This window comes from Sceloporus undulatus, chromosome 6 (genome assembly GCF_019175285.1).
Source record: "Sceloporus undulatus isolate JIND9_A2432 ecotype Alabama chromosome 6, SceUnd_v1.1, whole genome shotgun sequence".
NCBI classification, from domain to species: Eukaryota; Metazoa; Chordata; class Lepidosauria; order Squamata; family Phrynosomatidae; genus Sceloporus; species Sceloporus undulatus.
The window spans coordinates 19,688,867-19,714,239 of NC_056527.1; the positions used below are offsets into that span (position 1 = coordinate 19,688,867).

Here is a 25,373-nt window from a genome sequence, read left to right on the forward strand (position 1 = left end):
GCAACTGGATTTAGTCTCTTTATTCCAACTCTCCACTCTCATACAATAATCACACATGAACAATGAAACCTCAACCTACACGAGGGATCCATTCCCCTCCCCTGCGTAAGGCGCAATTCCGCCTATGCTGGAGCCCCATTATAATGAATGGGGCTTGTGCACGCAGCGGAACACATGCGCCAAAGGGAATATAACAGCGCAGCTTCCACGTAAATCGGAAGCCGTGTATGGCGTACTGCATTAGAGTGGGGGCACTGTAATTGAATAAAAGCTTCTCTAATAAAAAATTGAACATGAAGCGCTGTGTAAACTTACAGCACTTTATAAATAAAGGTTAATAATAATAATAAATATATAACCCAGAAAAATCTCCTTGACGACACGCCATGTGACATGTTTGTGATGGTTGGGATGATCCCAGGGCCACCCCAGCCACCCTGTGATTGGCTCTGACCCCCAGGGGATCCCATAAAACTTTCCCTTCTAAGTCCCCTAGGTCTCCATTCCCACTCCCTGCTGAGCTGATGAGAACTTCTTCAGAGCCTCTCTTCGCTGCACCACCCAGGGATGTAACAAACGATTTCCTCCCTCCTGCACCACAGACTGGGACTTGCTAGAGCGAATTATAGTTCTGCTTTCCTGAGATAACGTAAAGCAATCAGTACACTGAGGCTAGACACATGCACAGGGAAGCAGAGAGGGAAACCAGCGAGAGACAGCAGATACTTTTAAAGGAAAGATATTATCTTAAAGAAATAGAATAGAATAAGAAGACTTCATTCATTGCAAAGCCCCTTGCCTTGCAGGTACAGCCAAAGCCACAGTTAACAACGATGTTCATTTCAAGGGCAACTAGTTAGGTAACCTAACAAAAGCCTAAACGCACTAGCTCCAACACATTACTTCAGCCTACTCACACAGTGATGGGATTGCAGTCTTTGTTGCAGATTTGGAAATGCAGGGAGCTGAGGCCCGCCTTTGGGCAGAGCTCCACCTACATTCCCGAGCCTGCTCCTCACAGACCACAGTCGGATTCCCCAATAAACAGAGAACAAATAAAAGGCATATGGTTCCCCCCAAGAGAAGGAAGGAAGAGATAAAGGACCACATGGCCACCAAGGCCTTTTAAGGCTTTTCATGAATGTTTCTTGAATCTCGCGGTCCTACTCTCTGATTGGTCAGTTGGGTCTTACGTCAGCTATGATGTAGCGGCTCATTAGCATGTGATGTCAGCTCTTCATTAGCATGTACCTACCCCCAGATTAGCTTTGTGTTCAGGAGAAGTCTCAAATGACTGAGGACCCAGTCATTACAGTGTTCAATAAAAATTATTTGTGTTCTCACTGTATAGACTCCAGCTCTAATACTGTACAAAACAACATGCTAAGATTACTGCTTTTCACATATTTTTTGAAGATTATCGCAACCGCTCGCCACTCTCGCTTTTCATATCATATTATAGAGTTATGCTAAAACTGGAACTCTTTCTTGACTTCAGACTGGTTTTACCATTCAGGCTGGCCTTCTGAACAGTGAGAGTTTCTTCTCCAACTAAGCCTGGCTTGTATGACACCAGATTATTTCTTCAACTCTAGAGTGGTATTTAGCCCTGACGCTTGGTACTGGCATCCCTCTCTCCACAATTTAACCACCAGTCCTGATTTGCTTCCTGTTCTGACTGTAGTCAGAGTCTGAGGACATATTACTGCAGTCATGGTTGATCTGGCATTCATGTACTTTCCCCAGGGAATTATCAAATACATAGAGAGATCTGATAGCACCTTTGAGGACTAACTAAGAAAGAAAATTGGCAACAAAACATGAGCTTTCGTAAACCTACAGTCTGCTTCGTCAGATGCACATGGTGGAGTTAGCTCTAAAATCAAAGGTATAAACCCTGAGCTGAACATCATGTGGCATGTGTACCACTGTGCTGTCATGGACTCCTGGAACATGGTCAACCTTTTGCCAGACATGCGGGCAGAGGAAAGGAAGGTGGGGTGGGGGGATCTCCTCCTCCTCCCCTCCCTTCCCGCGCTGCCAGACAGCCGCGGGCAGGGAAGGAAAGGGGGCGGGGGTCCGCCTCCTCTCCCTTGTCGCATCTGCCAGACAAGCCGTGGGCAAGGGAATGAAGGGGCGGGGGTCCTCCTCCTGCTCCCTTCCCGTGGCTGCCAATAGCCACGGCAGGAAGGGGGCGGGGTCCTCCTGCCCCTTCCTCCCTTCCCGCGGCTGGCAGCCAGCTACGGGCAGGAGGAAGGGGGCGGGGGTCGGGGGGTCCTCCCTCCCCTCCCTTCCTGCGGCTGCCAGACAGCTGTGGAACAGGGAAGACTGGGGCGGTGGGAACAACGATGGAGGGAGGAGGGAGGAAGGAAGGAGCAGGAGGAGGAGGAGGGAAGAAGAGTAGCAGGGAAGGAGGAGGAGGAGGAGGAGGATTTCCATCCCATTTGTACAGGTCTGCTTTGTTTTAACAATGATGTGATGATGATATCAGTCAGTTCTGAGAATGCACTCATCTTTCTGAAGGTGAGACAGTGTGACTTTCCAAAGTGCATTTCTGTGTTTTTTCGGTGCTTTTAATGCTAAAAGGCGCTTTAACAATGATGGGTGAGGTGATGGTTGATATTGATATCAGCCAGTTCTGAGGCCCAAATGTCCTCCATTTGATCATGCCTAAGAAACATGCATATATTAACATTTTTAAAAAATCATCAAATTTTTTTCACATGTCCTCCCTTTTTAAAGTATGTCCTACATTTGAAAATGTCCTATGTTTATTAATTATTTATTTTTTGGATTCGGCCCCTCCTGTTGTCTGAGGGGACAGCAACCCGGCCCCGGCTCAAAAGGTTGCCTACCCCTGATTTACAGGGATGGACACTAGCATTCTTATGTATTGCTCGAAAAGCTATTGGAAGGGTACAATGGGAACATTGTAATGGGAATAAACCTTTCTATTCACCCTACAAACATATGCACCTGCCATATGCATTAAGCTTTGCCCCCCTCTCAACTGTGTCCCAAACTGCACTCTGTTTATTATGCAAGTCAGTGAAAACATGAGTGGACTTAGTCCTAAAACATTTGGTCCATGTCAATCTTTTCCCTTCATTTGCCCACACACTGGTCTCTGTGTTTAAGTGTGACACTAGAATGTGATATTAGTCTGTACCTTGCTTTAAACTGATATTTCTTACCACTCACACTCCCTGGGTTTGTTTAGCTACGCAAGAGCTTCAGCGTTTTACATTCCTTCAAATTTGATTTTAAATAAATTTTCAAGCAAGCTGTTTCTTTGTTTTGAGAGCTCATTTATTTCCTTTGCTACAAAGTAAGAAACGTTTTAAAAGTTTTAGGAAGTAAAGTAAAGCATGAGATAGATTATATTCTGAATCACGGGGATAATAAAATTAGATTTGCTTATTAAAGAAAGACAAAGAAATTTTCACAAGACAAATTTTACTGTGAGAAATCATAAGAAATCATGAATAGCATTAATGCTGGAAAAAATCAGGAGTGCATCACATGAATCAAGATCAGTTCCCAAGAGAATTTAGCATAATTTAATATATTCAATTTGTTTTTTGCCAGTTTCAAATGGACCAAAATAGAGCCCTATGTATTTTCACCTGCTCAGAGTAAGTGACCTAAATTCAGGACGCAATGGAATAGAGCATATAAATCCATCCCTAGGGCCATTCCCACTATGATTTAAAAACCATTTGCTGATCGGTTTATATGTGGTTTCGTACAATGGAAATGATTTCAGACCTGACTATTTTTGTTTTTAATCATGGGGAATCAAAGTGAAGTGTGAGGCAAATACAAAATAATTCTTTTTTTTTAAGATGGATCCATTAATAGTTCTTTTTTAAAGGAATGTTTTGCGTGTTCAACAAATGGGAGCAACATTAGCATCTCAGTCACATCCTTGGGGGAAGGGACTATGGAAGGGGTTGGCAGAAGGGGTAGCCCTTCTCCCCCCCCCCTCCAAGTTTTGGTAAAAATCCACCCATAGTGCCAACGGGAGAGAAGGAAGATGCTGCTGCCACCCAGTGCTTGGATTTCCAACACTGGCTAGATTCCTCCTTCCTCCTCAATCCATCATCAACCTCCATCCACCACCCAAATCACCAGGCCTCCCTTACCTCACAGAAAACACAGCACAGCTCCCAGCTCCCAGAGCCCTTGCAAGTCCATGCCAAGCAAAGGAGAGAGAACCTACAGTGCTAAGAGTAGGGCTGCGCAGCCCACCCTAGTCCCAGCCAAAGGACTGATGCTGGCTCTCTCTCCTATAGAGATGCAAATGCCTGCTTCTCTGCCCACGCTCAGAATGGAGGACATTTTGGAATCCCCCCTGGTTTGAAATGGAGGACCTGCCCTGTGGACAGGGAGAAAGGCGGAGGGCTCCTGAGATGTAAGTAATTAGGACCTTATCGCACTACGACACTCTTACAACAGGGTTAGGTCGCTTTATCTGTTCTGATTGCCTCCTGTTGCATTTTGGGTTTTGTAGTTTCGTGGAGTAAGAGCTCTCTGGCTGGAATATTCTAAAATCCAAAGCAGTTAAAGTGACCTGCCCATTTTAGAGTTTTTTAAAAAAAATGTCAATCATATAAGTGCATCATCCCTGGGCTGCATCCACCGGGGCTCCGATAAGGTCCTATGAATTCCCTGGGCTGCTCTGGGGCTGTGCTTTGAGGGTAACTTTTGGGGGGAAGTGGGCTTAAACAGTGATTCCCTTTTCACCCCCTTTTTGAGATCACAGGCAGAATGACCAAGAACGTCCTATTTTTCCAGGATCGCCCTCCATTTCAACCTTTTGCCCTACAGAATGAATTCCATAATGGTACCTCCAGTTGGAGCCTAACAAAAATTATTGGCGGTCTGTCCTATTTGTTTCACCTGGAATGTCCTATTTTGATTGTCTTGGTCTGTTCTTTCTCTCAGTCATCAGGGCTGAGGGTGGGAACAACAACACTTTTTGAAAACACTGGTCTGCAGGAGACTTGGGAGCTCCCGGAGCCCTGGGATGCACCCAGGGATGGCATACGAGTTGCGCCATATATTGACAGTTTTAATGTCAAAATGTATTTACCATTTTCTCCTGCTCCCACCACTTGGGGTTAACAAAAGTAAGATCATTATAGCTGTGTCTAAAGCAGTAGGCAGACTTACATAACATACTTTATGTATGTGGATACTTCTATTTAAACTTGAATGTTTGGCATTTACCTACTTGTCTTTAAGGCACTTTCAACAAGTTTTTTGCTCTTTGCAGATCCTCAGATTTACTTCTAGATTTGCTGCCAACATGTTCCCATTGAGTAAGAGTTATTAACATTTGCAATTTATCCGAACAGCACTGCGCAGGCGCAGTAAAACCCATTTGTATGATTCGCAGAGACCACGAAGAAGAATCATTAATATCCAAATACTTGACAAAAATAAAGTGTCAAGGCAGCCCAAGAAGGAAAAGGAAACCAACCACAAGATTTACACTTTGAGACTCTGTTCGGAAAATTTACTTGCACAAAAATACACATGGTTTTCCTATTCAGAAAATACATTTCAGGGCAGAAAACCTGTATTTTGTACAAAATATACTGACTCCTCTGCAAAAGTATTGGCATTTTGTGCAGAAAAGATATGGTTTTTCTAGTGAACCAATTGTACAAAATGGATTCCTCTGCAGAAAAACTGCATGGGGCCAGAGCAGATAGCCCAGGAAAGCACTGGGCTAGCCTGTGTTTTGCTGGTTCCAGTGCTCGCCCAGATTGGTCCCTGGGTCAGTGCAAGGACGAACAAGTGTTCACACACCCATCCCCACACCACCCCAGGATCTAGTGCTCCTTACCTTGCTGGCTGTCAGTTTGACCGAGAAGCCCTCTAGTTGCCACATTTGATGGGAAAACAGGATGCCTGGCTGCAGCCACATGGTCAGGCACCCCATTTCAACATTAGGTGTGACAACTGAGGGACTTCTCAGTAGGACTGATGGCTGGCAAGGTAAGTAGCATGGTGGGGGGGGGGGGGCATCTGAACAGCCCGGTTTTGTCATGAAGTTTCTTAGAAACTATATAAAACAGGGTTTAATTACACTGGGGTAAAGGCTTCACAAGTGAAGCTGACTCAGTAAAGTCTCACATTATGAATAATGCTCAAAAATTGTGCAGAAACCTATTTATTCATACAGTGTAAAGGGGGAAATGCTGAAATTCTTCATTCTTACATGTGAGAATAAAATATGTGAAGATTTATATCCCTATATGTGTACTCAAATGTCCGTAATTGTGAACCTATTTTCTCACAAAATCTAAATTTCTAAACATATTTTATCCCAAAATATAATCTTTGAAATGCATTTTGGATTTATTTATATAGGACTGATCTAAGAATGCTGCCAAGTTATGTACCTGTTCTTTGAAGGGATGTGCAGTCCCCTCTAGGACAAGCAGCTTACCCAATTGTTGTTTACTATCTTCAATTTGATTTCGACTCATGTTAACCCTACAGATGAAACATCTCCAACCACCTCTGTCCTCCACTGCTCTGCTCAGATCCTACAAGTTCATATCCATGACCTCCCTGACTGAGTCTATCCATCTAATGTGCAGTCTTCCTCTCTTTCTACTTCCCTCCACCTTTCCTAGCAAGATATGGCTGAAGTACGGCAGTCTCAGTTTTATCATCTTCCAGGGAGATTTCTGGCTTGATCTGTTTGAGGACCCATTTGTTTGTCTTTTTGGCTCTCCACAGTATCCTCAGCATTCTTCTCCAGCACCATATTTCAAATGAGTTGACTCTCTTCCTATCTGCTTTCTTCATTGTCCAGAATAATAGGGAATGTCACATCCGTACATGGTGACAAGGAATAGAGTGCCTTGGACAATTCTAATTGTAGTGCTCAGTTGTATATCTTCACTCCTTAGGATCTTTTTAGCTCTTTCATGGCTACCCTTTCCATTCCTAGATTTCTTCTGATTTCCTGACTGCAATCTCCATTTTGATCAATGTTTGATCCAAGGTATGTGAACTCTTTTACTGTTTACTATTTCAATTTCTTCCTTGTCTGGGTTAAATGTAGGTAGATCTTCCATGGTCATTATTTTTGTTTTCTTTATGTTCAGCATTAAGCCTACCTTTGCATTTTCCTTTTTGATCTTCTTTCATAATTGTTCCAAGTCTGTGATATCTCCTGCTAGTAATGTGGTGTCATCTGCATAGCTTACGTTGTTAATATTCCTACCTCCTATTTGTACTTCTTTTTTTTAGTCCAAACCTGCTCTTTGTATGATATTTTCTGCACACAGGTTGAACAGGTAGGGTGATAGAATGCAGCCTTGCCTGACCTCTTTGCTATGTGGGAACCACTGTGTTTTTCCATATTCTGTTCTGACAGCAGCCTCCTGTTCTGAGTACAGATTCCTCATCAGAACTATCAGATGTAGTTACTAAGTTACCCAGTTACTAAGACAATAATATAATGTATTTCTGTTGGGTTTTTTTTTTAAAAAAGAAGTTAAACAGAGTAACACTATAAAAAAGGTATTGCTCTCATACTTTGTAGGTCTCTCTCTCTCTCTGTCCCTCAACCAATAACCTTAAAACAATCAAACTTTCACAAACAGAATTAAAAGTTAATGTTGTTGAGGCACCTTGCTAGTTCACTATGCTTTACAGTATGGCTGCCCTTGTTGGAGCAAGACTGGCTTAAGCCAAGTTTAGTTCTTCTTCCAGCACCATCTCCTTTGTTTATTGTGCATTGTATGAGTGCTAGGGTGTTATAGGTCATAACTGGTAGTGATCTAGGTCCATATTCCAGAACTTCCAACATGTTTATGCGTCGATGTGAGATGTATCACAAGAATCATGTTTGTGTGTGTGTGTCACTCACACATTAATAAATGAAAACTTAACACAATGGTCTCTGAAGATAACCAATTATCACTTACAATCTTTCCACTTATTATCTTTCCACTTACCAACTTTTTGTAATTCATCTGGTGTTATCAGCTCATTCAGTAACTGAAGTTTCTGTCTATCTGACAATTCTTCTGTCTCAGTGGCAAATGCAAACAACAGAATCATGGGGAAATACAATTAATTATAGGTTTCTGGTAATGGACAATTAATAAAACTAAACTATTTTTGAAATTAGGCAACTCCAGTCGTAACACTGTCACATATCTGCTGCTACACTTGCAACATGCATGAAGTAAACAAAACACAGCTGACTGTTCCATTACACTAAAAATGGAAGGAAACCTTGTGACCAATACAAGATTTTACACCTTTCTGAGACAATTACAGAATGTTTCCTTTTAAATCCAGGCACTTAATACAACCGCTAGGCCCAACCAGAGTAGACCCACTGAATCGATTACTGAATGATAAATCAACACTTATGTAAGTCCAGTTATTCAATTGATCTATTATAGTTAGGTCTAGCAATTTGATTTAGCCCATACAGCCAATCTAAATGTTATAGTAAACAGGTTTTCTTCAACTCTTAAGTACTTTGTCCATGCACCCACCAGAGTTGGAAGTACCCTAAACCCTGTTTGCTTCACACTGATGCAGCTTGCTCCAAACAGAATGTTCATGTGTAAAACAAATAGTTTCTGTTCACCATGCAACTTTTTAAGCCATGGGTAGAACAAATAGATTAAGTTCACAATGCAACTTTTTCTTTTTAACTTTAACAGCTTTTTCTGCCCAAAGATTCTAGAAGTTTCCAAGCATTGCTGCCCAGGCGCAGATTAACCCATTTGTGTGATTCACAGAGACCATGAAGAAGAAATATATGTCAATTGAATACTCCACCAGTTTAGCTGCTGCACCAAGAAAATGGTTAAAATTGAGGAAAGTATAAAAGAGTGCAGGAAGAACACACTTGTCCTGTACTCTTTCAGATGCAACCATACATCCCACTGAAAATGGAACATTACACAAGCACCAGGCAAACTGTTCCACCCATTCAGTTCAATAACAGTGGAAAATAAATTTTAAAATGGCTGCCTCACAATGACACCCACGCTACCATTAAAGAATACAAGATATGGTGCAAATCCACATTTGATCACAGCATATCACTAGTTCATAAACCACAAACAACTCAGATGACAGGATTTGAAGAAAGGCATATATCTCTCACCTAATTTTAAAGGTAAAAATCAAAGAACTCTGATGATGAAAACTACAGGGAACATCCTTCACAGACAGTCTGGCATTAAACATTCAGAGAACACTGCTCTCCTTAAACATAAACTTAATTTTGGGACTTCAGACACAAATACTCAACAGCAAATCCAACTTCACTGCATCAACTGAGGGTGTCAGGACACAGCATCCTGTGCAAATAAGTGGGTGAAGGGTACAACTGTGCAGATTATAACCCCACTGTTCCATGTACTGAATGTAACAAATTCCTTGTTTTCTTATTCCAACTGTTTTTGATGTAACATAACGGGGATGAAAATGTGTGGGTGGACACCAAGAATGCCCCTTTCACATGAGCTATACTCTTGTAGAGATCAACCCAAGCACTCATTGTGAGTTCATATTCTAGGAAGCTCTGATTGGTACTCACCCATTCCTTTGCCAGGCTCTAGTAGAAGTTTAGCTAAAGTTTCTGCTTCAGGCATTCCTTTCATCTCTGTCAAATGATCTGCAAGCTGAACCATGTTCTTACTGATCAAGTCCCTGACTGCATCCTCTGTAAAGAAGGATGAAGAAAAAGTATTTTTCTGCTCTGTTTCCTTAGAAAACATTGACTGTAATTGTGTGTCTAGAGAAAAGAAGGTTATTAAGGTTACTATTAGAGGTGTTACTCATGCATTTGCAAACATGATCTATTTTATATATTTCTTTCAACAATGTGGACATTTCCTCTGTATAGCTAATACAATTATATTTTGCGCTGAAAACATATTGTCACATATGGTGACTTATTTCCAGTGAGACTGTCATTCTTTTGTGGCCTTATTACGTTACTACTCCTACAGTATTTCAGTGTTTAAAAATAGTTGGGGGAGAGGTTCTCTTCCCTGTGGTGTTATACATTAAGAACATCACCAGGCTGCATTTTATATCTGTAGGAGCCCAGGTGGAATGAAAAGTCACTCTCAATACAGCATGAAATAATAAAGCATAGTGTAAACACTAAGGCTGGGAACCCTGGTAGTGCAGTGGTTAAATGCTGGTACTGAAGCCATAAGGCTGTGAGTTTGATCCCAGGCAGGGCTCCAGGGGATCATCCTTCCATCCTTTCATAGGTCAGTAAAATGAGTACCCAGCTTGTTGAGGGCAATTAGCTCACAGATTGCAAATTGCTTAGAGAGTGCTGAGTTCACTGATAAGCAGTATAGAAATGTAAATGCTATTGCTATTACTAAGGCTGCAGTCTTTTGCACTTTGGACAATGTGTGAGAGGATATTTTTCTGCTTTCCTTCCACTGCATTTGTGGCATGGTGACAGGCAGGTCAGGGTGTGCCCCACTAGCCAGACCCTCAGAGGTGCAACAGTCACAACCCAGGGCTCCAAGACATACCAGCAAGCGCCCTTACCTGCAGAGCCTGGGGAGGAAGATGGGGGAGAAGAGAAGCCAGAAAACGTCAGAGCTAGACCAAGTTGCTAACAGCAGTGGAGATGGAGGAGTCTGGAGAGTTGAAGGGGGGAAAACACCAATGGAATGTGTGAAGAGTGGGAGATAGACTGAGGGAAAGGAGGTGGAGACAGACTGAGGGAAAGGAGAATAAAAAGAGGAGAGGGGGAAGAAACGTCAAGAGTCCAAAGGAGAGCAGTGGAGGCTAACATAGAGGCAGAGTTCAAGAGATGGGCCACAACTGAAGTGGCTACAGATCAGAGAAAGGCAGACAGGTGTCAGAGAGAGAGAGCCAGGATGGGACGTGATAGGAGGTGGCTGGGAGAGAAAGGACGACACTGGAGGACAGAGAGACCACGGGACCTGATGGGCTGAGAGAAAGGAGGAAGGAGGGGGAGACCTGGAAGGCTGACCTGCTGCAGGGGTCCTAGGTTCCATAGAACTTGATCCCAGTTCCCTTCCCAACAGGGCGCCGGACTGAGCAAAAAATGTGAGTGAGAAGTAATGGAGAAACCCCCCAAATATGCTTAGGAGGGATTAGGAGGGGGTCCAGCCTTGGGAAGATGGGCAGAAATCTTGTTATGTTTGGTAGGGGGTGATGTTAACCATTATACATGTATTTATTTCTGCACATTAATAAACTTTCTTTAATTGACAGTGAAGATGGTGAGTCCATGTTTGGATGGGCATGGAAACTCACAGGAGAAAGGGCCCTGCTCCTTCCCCAAAGGGGAGGTGCCAACAGCCTTCAATGAGAAAATATTCACTACACCAGGGCTTGAGCTGATATGGTTTGTTGCTGGCTCATTTCTGTTGTTTCAGCCAAACACCATATGTTCAACCCATACCATTTTGGTTGCCACCACTGACAATCTATAGTCACTGAGTTTTCCACAGCTATGCCCAATGGTTCATGTAGTCGCCCTTCCTTTTCCGTGAGAGATCCATTGAGGACTCCCTCCCAAAAATGGAGTTTCGCATATATTCAAGCCCCATTGGCTTGATCATAGATGCAAGTCTGCGGAAGCGCGCCCCATTGTTTCCCCCTCCATACATCCCTCATGCATAAGCAAGGGATGCAAGTTTCAAAACAGCGAGAATGGAGGGAGGACTGTAGATCTTAATCTTACAGCAGACTCCTTTCTGATGGCAGAACAGCTCTTAAATTGTTTCCAATTGTGTATTAGTCAATTTTAACCAATTTTTAGACTGCGGCTTACATAAATTCAATTTTTTAAAAAAAAAAACCTAGGACTTTTTGCACCAATGATGTTGCTGTTATACAAGAACAAGATGAGAGATGTTATTGTATTCCTTGACTAAATAGTCTTTTAAACTAATACATAAGAAATAAAAGATAATTACCTCTTAATTCTTGTGAATCTGTATGAATTATTGGAACTTCTTTTTCTAAAACTAAAGCCTATTAAGAATAAGAAAAATTAATAAACATTTAAAAAACCCAAAGTAGTCATCCTTTAATGTATACCTAAGAAGTGTTAATTTAACTAGAATAATGAATACTAATCAACATGCCACTGAAATGGCCTAGTGAACAAAGGCTTATGTAAAGTTTTAGAGAAGCTGAACAGTTCATGACTGGTTCAAAAACGCTCTCTGAGAAACAGAACCAGCTCCTACTGATCTCAGATTCTCAAGAATATGTGGATTACAGAACTGTACTTGGTTTTCTTTGGGAACCAGATATTCTTCAACACAATATTCTACTATTCTGAATTACCAAGCATCTGGGATGGTATTTTTCAATTATTAACTGGCATTACACCATGTCAGATTTTCACTGGAGAAATTGTTAGGGCACACTGCTTCCACCTGCTGGACTAATATATTTTACATAACATCAATTTGTAATGGAAACTATCAAAGACTCTACCAAAGTGCTGAATTTATACATAGTTTATAGAAACAAGTTACTCCAGCAGATGAACAGGAGTACTCCTTAACTGGAAAACACTACAATGAATAAATCAACAATTATGGTTGCTGGCCAGTTAGAATGTGCTATATTCTACATGAGTGTTTGCAAACAAAACAGATATTTTTAAACCCCACAACATTTCACTGCTTTCTCCTCTAATAGTTTCCTTGACTTGAATGTTGATAACACAAACCACCAATTCTACAAGATCTTTATGAATTACTAATCTTAAAGAAAACGGACTCATAAAAGGCCTTAAACATAAAATGCTCTTAGTATATTTCCACAGCAGTGACTTTAAACCTAATACAGTATTTTAATCTCCTATGTGTATAAACTGAATTTTAAAAATAAGACTTTCAATTTAATAATGACTCTAATTTGCTTATCAAAACATTCAGAAGTAACAACATCCCAAATAAAAGGTGTTCTTTAGCACTGTTATCCGAAAGTCCCCTAAGAGTAAATTCACACATGAGTACATCAATGTCTCATTGCTCATTTACCCCATACTCACTGATTCACAATTAATGTGTACACTTTCATTATTTAAAATGTCAAGTGATGCGAGTATCTTTCTCTATAGTTTGTAGTTTGTCATAAATGTTATTATCTGTTTCACTCAGCATCTGATAAACATTTATATGGAAACACATCTGGAAATGTTAACTGCTGCTTTCAGCACTATAATTAAATACTATCCATATAGTTTAATATTAGCCATAAATATTAACTGTCACGGTTAATCATGTATAACTTTGTTTTTATCAACATAATGATATCACTGTCTAGAGACAATTGTATCAAGTTATTTCAGGAGATAATGATACAAACTGAATCTCCCTTCTCCAAAATGCTTGGGACCAGAAATGTTCTGGATTTTGGAATACCTGTGCTGGCATATACATACATAATGAGTTAACTTGGAGATGAGACCACGTTGAAAGACAAAATTCATTTATGTTTCATATAAATCTTACACACATAGCATGTATGTACATTTATTCAATATTTTAAAATAATTTTGTGCATGAAACAAAGTTTATATATAATGTAGTATCAGAAAGCAAAGAAGTTACTATCTCAGCCACCCATGATATTAAATATTTCAGAATTCAGAATTCTGGATATGGGAGATTCAACCTGTACTACACCCTGTTCTCTTTGACATAAAAACAAATTTACAGAGCTTTATAAATAAAGTTTAATGATAATAATAATAATAATAATAATAATAATGACAGGCATCCTCTCTTTTGGTACAGTCACAGTTCTTCATACCTCTTCTGATGTGACAGCAGCTGGTAGTGTCCCTTCTATGATCATGGTGGGCACAGGTGCTGGTACCACTGTAAGTGAAGGATGCATTTCAGATTCTCCCATAGTTTCTTCAAGTCCAACTGATGCATCCATTTCAAATTCTGAAAGGAGTGGTGAAGCTTTCTCTTCACTGACAGGTAACTTATCTTCCCCTTCTTTGATACTGACTTCAGGAGTAGGCATAATTTCAGTTTTCTGCCTTTCTGAGTCTGGTGAAAGCATTTCTTCAGGAGACTTATCTAAAGCTAATGTTTCTTCCCGAATATCTGTGGACTCAGGCAACTGTTGCTTTTCTTGGACAGGAGGTAATGGTTTTAAATGTGAACGTTCTGGTGCTTCTTTCCCTGCACTTTAAGAAATAGCAATATTAACTAAGAAGGGTTATAAGCAACTATGATATGCTTGCCACATCAACTGAATCATACATATATGGATGCCTGCACCACCAGCACCACCACATAAAAGCCAATAAGGGAAAAGATTAGATTGGCATACCTGAGGGGCTCAAATCCAGTCACATACTGTACTCATGTATAAGTCTAGAAATTTTAATTTTTAAAAAATGATCTAAAAAAACTGGGTTGACTTATCCATGGGGCAATGTAAGTACTGTACTTTTAACTCTTATCAAAATTAGAACCATCCCCTTCTTTTGAGTAACTAAAGGTGAGAGTTTAGTCCTTCCTGGGGACATCTAAAAGAAGCAACGACCCACCCTACACTCCTCACCGCAGCACCGCTTGTAGCCTCTTTGAATGCCTGGATAGAAATATGGCAGCAATGGCAGCTCTTTGGTGCTTCACTTCAAATAAATGTCAAAAGGAATTGGGGGTTGAGGCATTTAAATAAAATATTTGTGTATGTTTGTCATATTATCTGGGTTGAAATCAAAGTTGCCACATTAAAGGCTATAATCCCTGCTAATGTAGTAACCATTTCATTTGTTTTGCCTTTACATCCTTTCTGACATGTACACATTCTCCTAGCCCAAAATGCTCCTGGTCACCTTCTCCAGATGTCACACAGCCACCATTTATTGTAGTTCCCTCCTCATCAATCAAGCCCTTAGTTTGAGAACAATCAGTTATACCTGCCAGCATTTTAAAAGTTATTTTGCATCCTTTTCCTTTGTTTCATCCTTTACATACTTTGTTAGATGCCCTTAAGTTTTGCCCTCGACATATCCATGGATCATATCAAAACCCATAATTCTGCATCTAAAACATACCCTTGATTTATACATGAGTAGACTTTTACTCGCGTATATACTGTAGAATAGAGAAATTATGGCAGGATACACACCGCCATATAGTACGCATTGTATACGTACTAGGATTAGGAAGGGGCGGTGCTTCCGCACCCCCCTAACCCTAGTACGTATACAATACGTACAAGATGGCGCCGGCCCTTCTACATGGCCGGCGCCATCTTTACGTACTGGACGCATAGCGTCCAGACGTGTCGCGGCGCTAATGACATAGCGAATGCGCCCTTGGCGCTTCGCTACGTCATCCGTGCGCCGCAGAAAGAAGCTCTGAAATGGAGCTTCTTTTTTGCTCCGCGCGGGAGCCGCGCGGTTTGGATGCTGCGGCTCCCTCGCGGAGCAAATGGCGCCGGCGGTGGAACGCCGCAAAGCGGCGGTTTGTATCCCGCCTATGAATAGTTCGAATCCAAAGCCAGTTCCAACCCACATCATCTCATTTTCAAAATACCCCATTTCAAAATGTTAAACTATCACTAGCAGGAACACTCCTAGTGGCAGTTTTCTGTTCAACAAGTTCTTTGCAAGGACCCCAACCTCTGTCAGATTGTAATCCAGTCATCAAGATTAAGGGGTTAGAATTGCTCTTTAAAGCCAAGATTCTTAATTTTTTCAACAGTATTGAATCTGGATTTCTCCTATACTTGATTTTGTGCACCAAAAAGGAAGTATGCATGCTCTTTTTAAATCATTTAATGAGTGTTCCAGTTTACAATCACAGCAGTTGTTCAGTTAGTATTTTTGTCAAAAAATATCTTTAAATGCCTTTTAAAAAATTAGAGAAAAATCCTTCACAATGGTAGAATCATACAGTTGGAAGAGACCACAAGGGCTGTCCATGCAGGAACTCACCATCAAAGCAACCCCGACAGATAGCTATTCAGCCTCTGGTCTTATTTTTAACTAAGAGCTTTATCACACAAACCCCATTCTCACAGCTGTAACATTAGTAAAAAAAAATGGGAACATATTGCTTTCAGAGCAACCATCACTGCACCTCTTTTCAATTGCACAACTGGGACTGCTGCCTTCATCTGCCCCCATCATGCTCTTTTCTTAACTCTCTCTTAACCCTGCCTTTCTGCCTTATGCCCTATCCAGCATGCCTTTCAGTTGTTGTTTTTTTTAATCCCCACTTTTTCACATAATTCTGGAACTCTGCTACCATTACTATGAATTTGTTTTAAAAAATAGAGGGGGGGGCAGGGAATCAGGTTGCTTCGCAATAGTGATGGGGAGGAGGACATGGGAAGAAGAGGACACTGGCATTACATGACTACCAATTGATAACTACCAATACCTGGGCAGCTTACACAATTGCAAGGTGATGGATGGGTTTTCCCAGGCTGACCATATATAGCATTTGGAATTGGACAGTACTGTTTTTTCCACACTTCCAGACCATCCTATGATTTTAATATAAATGTCAATTTTGTCCCATTACATTGCAAAAATGGTTTGAAGATCCCTGTTTGAAACTGTGGTTGTGGTTGTAAAAAAAAATTGTGTCATAGAGTGTAGGACATTTTATAAGGTGTGCAAAGACTGAAATTTGCTGCATAAGATTACTTCATTAGTAATTGGCCTGGTCAGCATTCTCTGAAGATGCCAGCCACAGATGCTGGCGAAGCGTCAGGAATAAACTCTTCTAGAACATGGCCACATAGCCCGAAAAACCCACAAAAAATATTGCCAAAGCTACTTGTTTCCTGGGGTAATCACATTTTAAAAGCCGTGTGTAATAATCTTCTAAATGTCAAAAATACTATTGACTATCTCAATGTCTATGCCTCTTAGATAATTGCCACTACCATGATTTAATTCCTACATTTATTTCCAGTTTTTTGTAATAACTGACAGTATTTTGGGAGTGTGAATTAAGCCAACAAATCACTTGCCCTCTTTTAGACTATTTCTACAAGTTATTCAGTTTAATAGGATGTTTTACAAAGAGAATACATAGTCTTCTAAATGCATTATATTCTGCTCCAAACCTCAAATGCATTTATTTTCATCTAGATTCAGTGGAATTGGAAATAGAATTGTTGTGTAAGGACATTATAGAACACTGGATACCATTATCATTTGACATAATCTAATCTACAGTCTGTATCCACTGTATCCACAGGTTTTTCAGCTTGAAAATATTTTTTAGAAATATAAATTCCAAAAAGCAAACCTTGATTTTGCCATTTTATATAAGTGACACCATTTTACTATGCCATTGTATTTAATAAGACTTGAGCATCCATAGATTTTGGTATCCGTAGGGGATCCTGGAACCAAATGCCAGCAGACACCAAGGGCCCACTGTAGTGGCTAACAACTACTGGGTATTCTGTCATAAAATCTATTCACTAATCATACTGTAAAAGAAATTCTTCAGGTATTAGCTCACTAATATCCACATATCAGCTCTGTGGTCATTTTCATTGTTTCTCTCTCAGAAGATGCACAAGCCTTTTGAACGTGTTGTTTTGGTATTCTCACCCTAATATTTGTGTATGTTTGTTGAATGGGACTTGAGCATCCACATACTTTAATATTCATGGGGGTCCTTTGGTCCTAGAACCAAACTCCACTGATACCAAAGGCCCTCTGTATTTGCATACATAACTTTATTACACTCTCCAGTTTCCAAGATCCCATTTTGTCCCTACTGAGAAACTGAAAAATACATTTATTCATAAGTAAATACAATTTTGCGAATCACACAAAAGTAGAAAGGCATAGACAAAGTACATTAAACAACACAAACACTTTGTATCTTGCCCGGAAGCTAATAGTCTCTTTCGTTACTATTACCTAATTTTACTTCAAAAAATATGGGCTTCATTTGTATCTACCTTCCTTTCATAACCAAAGTTGTTACAGTTAATCATAGCAAAGCAAAAAGAATAAGAAAAAGACTGTGTAAATCTTTAAGGCGAAACCCAAGGGGAGACGAAAAACATGGAAACTCCCTAAGACATGTAGTTGGCAGTAAAACCAAAACCAAAATCCTTTCCCATTCCTAACAGATGAAGTAAAGTACAAGCCAAAGGAAGGTTGTTGGTTTTTTACTGTTGGCCTAGCCTGTCTGAGTGTAAACTACATGGAGCAAGTCTTCTAAAGACCTGTTGGAATTCTCATCTCTTGTTTCTCAGTCCTATGTTTCACAGTATTTTCTGTCTCTAAAATCACATGATGGCTGGGATTTTTTACTGTTTCATACTAGGCCTGGGACCGGAGAGTGGTGCTCACTGCCTTCAGGGTTGCCACAGCCACTCCACTTCCACAGGATTGAAGTTTGGGGATGGGATTTGTTATGTTAATATCAAAATGCTGTAATTCACAATATGTCCTGGTTTAAACAATATGAAAAAGAAGTAATGTTTTTATGACCTTTTTTTTTAGTGTTGCTCTCTAATCACAGCATTTTGACTGCAAAATTACTTAAACTGTAGGCTTGGGAAAGCATCAAGTATATGTTTTCTGAGTAGACAGAATATTTGTTGTTGTGTGCCTTCAAATCGTTTCCAGCTTATGGCAATCCTATGGCGAATCTGTCATGGAGTTTTCTTGAAAATATTTGTTCTGAGGTTTGTCTTTGTCTTCCTTTGAGACTGAGAGAGTGAGTTTCCTTGGCTGAGTGGGGATTTGAACCCCAGTGCCCTAGTCACTCAAACCTCTATACCACACACTGGATCTAGACAGAATATACAATGATGTAATATATCACAACTATTGAATTCTGAATCCAGTTTACCAGCATTACTGCTTTCATAATTGTTAATGTCACTGTAATAATTAGACTGATAAATTAACAGTGCATCTAACATGCTTACATATTTTGTCACATTTTGGGACAGCTCACTACACCCATGGATTTCAGTATATCTCACCACGCATGCAGAAAACCTCGACTTCCAGAACCACAGCACTTCATGAATGAGTACTTTGATCAACTGCAGAATAGAGTGTGTTAAAAGAGGAACAAACCAGTATGTTGTTGCATGACTGACCTACTTGTTGTGGGATATGAGCTACCGCCACATAGTACACCCACTTAGAAGCAGGCCAAGAGGAATGCAGCCTGCATTGTTCTGGGTCTCAGAAGTTTATGGACCCATTTGGCATGGGAGATGGTCTTTTCTGAGTGCTTGAATAATGGCACTATTACTTCTGTACAATTTGTTCTAACCCAGGTATATAATATATTCTCTCACACTCACACACACTACAGTGGATATTATTTACATGGATATGTCAGGCCTGTATGTTTTAGTCCTAAACAAAGCACCATTTTCCACATTACTGTATATAGAGGGCACTCTCCTGGAGAGTGGGTTGTCACAAAGTTGACTATATGGGACACAGCTCTACTTCCGTATTTGTATATATGCTTTTGATTTTATTGGCAATTATTAGCACCAGCTTGACAATGACTTCCACTGAAAAGAGTATTTGGTTAGTTGATTGTATGTGATCATATAGAGGACAGTTGTCTGGAGCAGTTGGTATATAATTTGGGGACGACCAAGACATACTGCATGATACACACCCAGGTTTACAGAATCGTAGAATCAGAGTTGAAAGAGACCTCCAGAGCCATCAAATCCAATCCCTGCCAATCAGGAATACACAATCAAAGCACTCCCGACTCAAGGCCATCCAACTCCATTTAAATCTCCAAAGGAGGAGACTCCACCATTATATGAGGCAGCATAGTCCACTGTTGAATAGCTGATGTTGAGATGGAATCTCTTTTCCTGTAGTTTGAATCTGTCACTCTGTGTCCTATTCTCTGGAGCAGAAGAAAACAAACATGCTCCAGTTTGTCAACATCCTTTTTTAATTGTGGTGCCCAGAACTGGACACAGTATTCCAAGTGAGGCCTTACCAAAGCAGAACAGAGTGGTACTATTACTTCCTTTGATCTAGGCACCATACTTCTATTTATGCAGCCTAGAATCTAGTCACTTCACTCCAAGATGAAAAGGAGCCATTGGTGAGCACCCTTTGGGTTCAGTTGGTCAACGAGGTCACTGCTTTCTTTTTGGACTGGTTGCTTGTAAATATCTTATAACGAAACAAAACATCCAACCAAAAACAAATTCTATGCCATTGCATAAGGGACACTCTCTCAGAGCAATTACATTTATTACACGGTATTCGTAACTTGCTTCCCAGCAGTTATCCCAAGCATTGAAGAACCTGCTGGGACTGGCCTCAGAGAGATCAGAAATAAATCCTTTGTTGTTTGTTGTGAAAAATTTGCCAGGCACTTATAGAGTCTCCAGTGTACTATCTGCCCACGTTTTGGGGATCATTTTCAGTTGCTGCAGCCTGATGATGTGTACAACATTATTGAATCAATAGGTTCCACCAGATATAACCTTGACATTTGCTCTGCTTGGTTGATTGTATCTTGTAGGGTGGAATTGATCGAGTGGATTCAAGAGGCACTAAATGCCTCAGTCTATTAGAAGAAGGTGTCTGTCACCCTGAGAGAAATGTAGTGTGGCCTCTGTTGAAAAGGACCTCCCTTGATTTAGAGGTATATGAGAATTACAACCCTATTGCTAATATACACTGTTCAGGTAAGGCACCTGTAGTGGCTGGGCAAATTGAGAAGTTCTTGGAGGTAGCAGATTATCTGGACTCATTTCCACCTAGCATCAAAACAGCTTTAGTTGCTCTGACAATCCATTACAGAGGAAATACAGCAGGAGTGCTATCATGTTAATCTTCCTGGATATCTCAAGGAAGTGAACTGGTTGTCTCAGATGAGACGAAAAGGTTATAGGAGGGTTGTAGATCACCACAACTGCCCTAGCCCCTTTAGCTGCAGAGAGGTTTGAACTAGGACTGCCAGCTAACTGTTTGCCCAGCAATACAGTAACATTTCAGGTACTGTTCCTAAAGAGAAGCAGGCAGGGAGAGGTAAAAACCTCAGAAGCAGCAGCATAAAGGAGGCAGCCAGGGTCTAAGAGAAGTTGCAGGGGACTCAGTCCCCAGAAGGAGGCTTCTTTCCCTGCAAACCAAATCACAGACAATGGAGTCCTTCTGGGAACTGGGTTTGGAGGCCTGAGAAGCCAGCACCAAGGTCAAAGCCAGAAGCAGCACATCAGCACTTCTATCTATACATAAACTGAGACCAATGAAAGGGTGATCAGACACTCAAAGGAGAATTTGACAGAGGAAAGGCAAGATAGTTAAAATCTGGCTAAGCAGGTTACATTACACCCTTGAACCACCTTATCATTACTCTATGTTTTAGCCCCACAAACCCTTAACTCTGGTAGAGACATGAATGGCTGTGGTCCTTCCCCTGAGGTATGACTTCAGCTGTCTATCAGAACACTATATTTTAATGACGTATTATACAGTCATGTTATATTGCTGTGTAATATGTTTATAGGGAAAATAATTGATAAAGTTGCTCAAAGTTCCAAGAGAATGTTTAAGTCTCCCCTAAAATGATAGAGATAATTAGATTTGGCTGGCACACAACTGAACTATGTTAATCAGATTATAAGGAGAAGTGCATCCAAGTGAGGAGATTCTCATGATTATCTTCACTAAAGGAAGACTAGTTGTGGAAGATACATGGAAAAGCCTACTCTTTAATAGTCCAAAGCTATTAATAGTCTCCTTAAGGACAAGTGCTATTTCTGTGCAATGCTAAAAGATTTTAGATTTCAGTATATGGGTACATAGGAGTTTATTGCATTGTCTTTGCTCCCACAATAGACATGGGGTGTAACTTTAAGAAAGAGAATCTTATAGTATTTCTCCATCGCTAGGGAGTATGCAGCCTGTTTGCAACCCGGGCTTCTGAAGCATTTTTTCAGAATCAGAAAATCCCATTCTTGAAAAAACGTGGCAGAAGCCTGGGTTGCAAATGGGCTGTATACTCCCCGGTGACAGGAAAATGTGATGAGATCCACCTTCTTAAAGTTACATTCCATGTCTTTAGCAGGAGCAAAGCCAATGAGATAAACTCCTTAGAAAGTCTTCCAAAGGGCCTTTAAACTAGCATATTATCTTTATGAACAATGTTTGTCTTCATTAGCATTTCAAAGGTTACATATCATTTTGTTATCTTGTATTGAACTACCTTGATGAATGGAGTCTGGGGAAAGTGGCCAATGCATACTCAAATATGAATGAATACACACAAAAAGACTAAAAACAAGTGGCTAATGTGAAAATACTCTTTCTTCATGCTGTATCAAGCATTTCGTTAGTGTTTGTCTTTAATACCTAATAAGACTGCAGGACATATTGGAGCTCAAACCATCTTATTTATTCAGCAGCAAGACCCGGCATCCTTGTTTTGGTTTTATTTCACTCCGCATGGAAGTTTGAGAGGCACTCTTCAAAGGTTTTCAGGAATTCTTTTAAGACCTAAAGAGCAACCCGGGATTAATTTAAATAGGATATTGTACCAGTGCTCTTAAGAGTTAATATTTCCTAATCTATAATGTTAAAGCTAACTGTAAAGTTGAATATGCACATAACATATCACAGACCAAATTTTAACTTGGCATGTGATAGTTATGGTACATTTGCTTCATAAATGACAAAATCAGACATGCATCTTCACTCACGGTAGGAACACATCTTTATTTAATATGAATAGTAAAAAACTCACTATAAATATAACAAAGAACATTTGAATCCATCTTTCATCACCTTATGTAGGATAGTTCAAACTCATGTCATTTTTTAACCTTTGTACATAGCAAAATGTGTACCATTTCCTATTTGATTTACTGAAACATCAAAGGGCAAAAGTCATAAAAATACTCACCCAAACTGCCAATGTAAGTGTCTCTCTTAGGCTAATGCTAGCTGCAGTTGCACTTTCTCCCAATGCCATTGCTTGAGTCCTGTCTCCCCACACCCCACCATCCCGTGCCTGCTATTTAAAGTTAAAAGAATCCAAGAAATATATTTAGCCAAACTTGGAATGTAATCTTTCAAAAGGAACACTGCAGCAAGACCTCATAACCTTCTTAAAAGAAATACCACTATAAGTGCCTTCTACATAGGTTCAGAGAAAATCTCTAAAACATAGAAACATCTAATCATTTGGTTCTTCCAATTTCCTCTAGGACAGTCCAAACAAGGAATCCTCAGAAAACCAGAAAAATGTGGATGGGGAAAAAAAACTCTCAAAAAAACACAATCTACAGATCAGTAAATCTTAACATTCCAGTTAATGAATGAAAAATGCTTCCTCTTTCTCTACCAAACATACAAGATACTACAGACTGGGCAAGAAGAAAGAAAATCTGATTAACCACATGCACAATTTTTCTACAACCCAAACCATCTCTCAAGGTTCAGGCAGACCAACTTCCTTCCCTGTCCACTTTTCTTTTTTATACCAATATATTCAAGACTGTACAGCCTGGCAACTAGGCAGTGTATGTCTTTCAGAGTATGCCCCCTCCCCCCCAAAAAAAAGTGTTTGAATAGACAATATCTCTCTATGTGCTGGATATGTAGTATTCCTTAAGTGTATGGAAATTATCAGCTTGTTTTGAGATAGGCCTGTTTTATTTTGGAATTGATAAATATGAGTTCACCCATGTTTGGTATTAAAGGGATGACAACTTAAACATGAAACAAAATGTTTCACTATACAGTTTCCAAGTCAGCCAGGCATGTCAATTCCAGGTTATTCTATTCTCCTTCCCACAGTCTTGCTTTTTATTCTTCAACAGACACTCAGCATTGTATGGCCACAGGGCTTGTTCAACCCTCGTTGAACTTGTTTCCCTCACCAAAGATATACTGTATTTTGTGAAAATGTGGCCCTGAGCTGCAATCCTGTTGGTATTTACTAGGTGAGCCTGCAAGAGAAGGAGCGATGTTCTTCCAAATGAGTATCAAATTAAAATAGAATCTTCAATAAAATTGGCTTTCATTTTAGTGGGTCTTGGAATATTTTTGGAAATTGTCAAAAATAGTTTGCACAAATTGCTTCTGTCCTAATTTTGAATGCTTTTTTCTGACTGAAAATGTGTGGTATTTCACATTTCAGGCCTTTCCCAAGTGCATCTGATCCTCCCAAGAAGCTCTGTAGAAAAAACAGAGACCTGCAGTGGCAAGTAGGATGGAAGAGAGTCCCTTGCCCAAATTAAATTCTGCTTACACAGTACTGAATATAGGTCAACTGCTGGTGCTGAAGAAGCAAGATGGCTGGCATCTGGCAAAGTCTCAGTATCAGAAAAAACCTACTCCATAAATCTGAAATATATCAAGCTTTCCTAGCCACATATGCTGGAAAACAATTCTTCTGAGAAACTGGCCAACAGATTGTTTCTTCATGCAAGCATTAAATAGATTAAAATGTTGCCTGTATTGAGATGATAGATGTTGAATGACTTTTGTTAGTTCATGGTTTTAATCATAACATATAATATCATAATATATATTGTTATATATCTGAATGTCCCTTAGGTAAACCTGCAGTTATATGTACCTTAGCAGCCAGTTATGTTGTTATTCAATTTCATGTTATTGTGGACCTTCAAGTCATTTCCAACTTATGGTGAGCCTAAGGTAAACCTATCATGGGATTTTCAAAGCAAGATTTGTTCAGAACAGGTTTGCCATTGCCTTCCCTTGAGGCTGAGAGTATGTGACTTGTTTTAAATATTTATGATTAGATTTTTGACTAGACAACAGACAATGAGGGGGAAAACAAAAGGTTGACATGACAAAAAATTTAAAATTGAAACTGAAAAAAAATAAAATAAAAACCAAAACACACTCTCAGCAAATGGATGCTGAAAGCAATAGACAAAATGGAGTAGTAAAGGCATAAGTCTTCATAGGCAGCTTCCTTTGGGGTTAAATCAACACAGACACATTGTTATATTTGGAACTGCATGGAGTCCCCAAATGAGAAAAGCAAAGTCAAAAACAGCTCAGCTGAAAGACACACCATGATGCTGGTAAACTAATATATGAAGAAGCAGACACAGTTTCACCACACCTAGGCCCAGAAGCAGATGAAAGGCCCTCCCTCTATCCCAACTGCCACTGCTGTAGCCTCAGGGGAAAGACGAACCAGCAGTATCTGCCAGACTTAATTTCCTCCCCCAACTGTCATTCCTTTTTCCTTGTATGTCATGTCTTATTTAGATTGTAAACCTGAGGGCAGGGAACTGTCAAATTAACATTTTATGAGATGTTCTGAGAGCCTTTGTGGATGAAGAGCAGGGTATTAATAAATCAATAAGTATTTTGC

At 40.2% G+C, this 25,373-nt stretch overlaps 2 protein-coding genes across 6 annotated transcripts in view; both read right to left on the reverse strand.

Moving 5' to 3' along the window:
• The window catches only part of LOC121934829 (GRIP and coiled-coil domain-containing protein 2-like), a 123,590-nt gene extending 120,351 nt beyond the window's left edge, over positions 1-3,239 (reverse strand). For all 5 annotated transcript variants that reach the window (XM_042475710.1, XM_042475709.1, XM_042475706.1 and 2 more), the window contains exon 1: positions 3,195-3,239. The gene's annotated coding sequence lies outside the window, so the exon portion shown is untranslated. The remainder of the gene's footprint in view (positions 1-3,194) is intronic.
• The window catches only part of CCDC7 (coiled-coil domain containing 7), a 99,325-nt gene that overhangs the window by 12,262 nt on the left and 61,690 nt on the right, over positions 1-25,373 (reverse strand). The window contains exons 19-22 of the mRNA XM_042471938.1: positions 13,825-14,212; positions 11,970-12,027; positions 9,590-9,715; positions 7,983-8,054 (exon numbers count right to left, since the gene is read on the reverse strand). Of these exons, the coding sequence (XP_042327872.1) occupies positions 7,983-8,054; positions 9,590-9,715; positions 11,970-12,027; positions 13,825-14,212 (644 nt within the window). The remainder of the gene's footprint in view (positions 1-7,982; positions 8,055-9,589; positions 9,716-11,969; positions 12,028-13,824; positions 14,213-25,373) is intronic.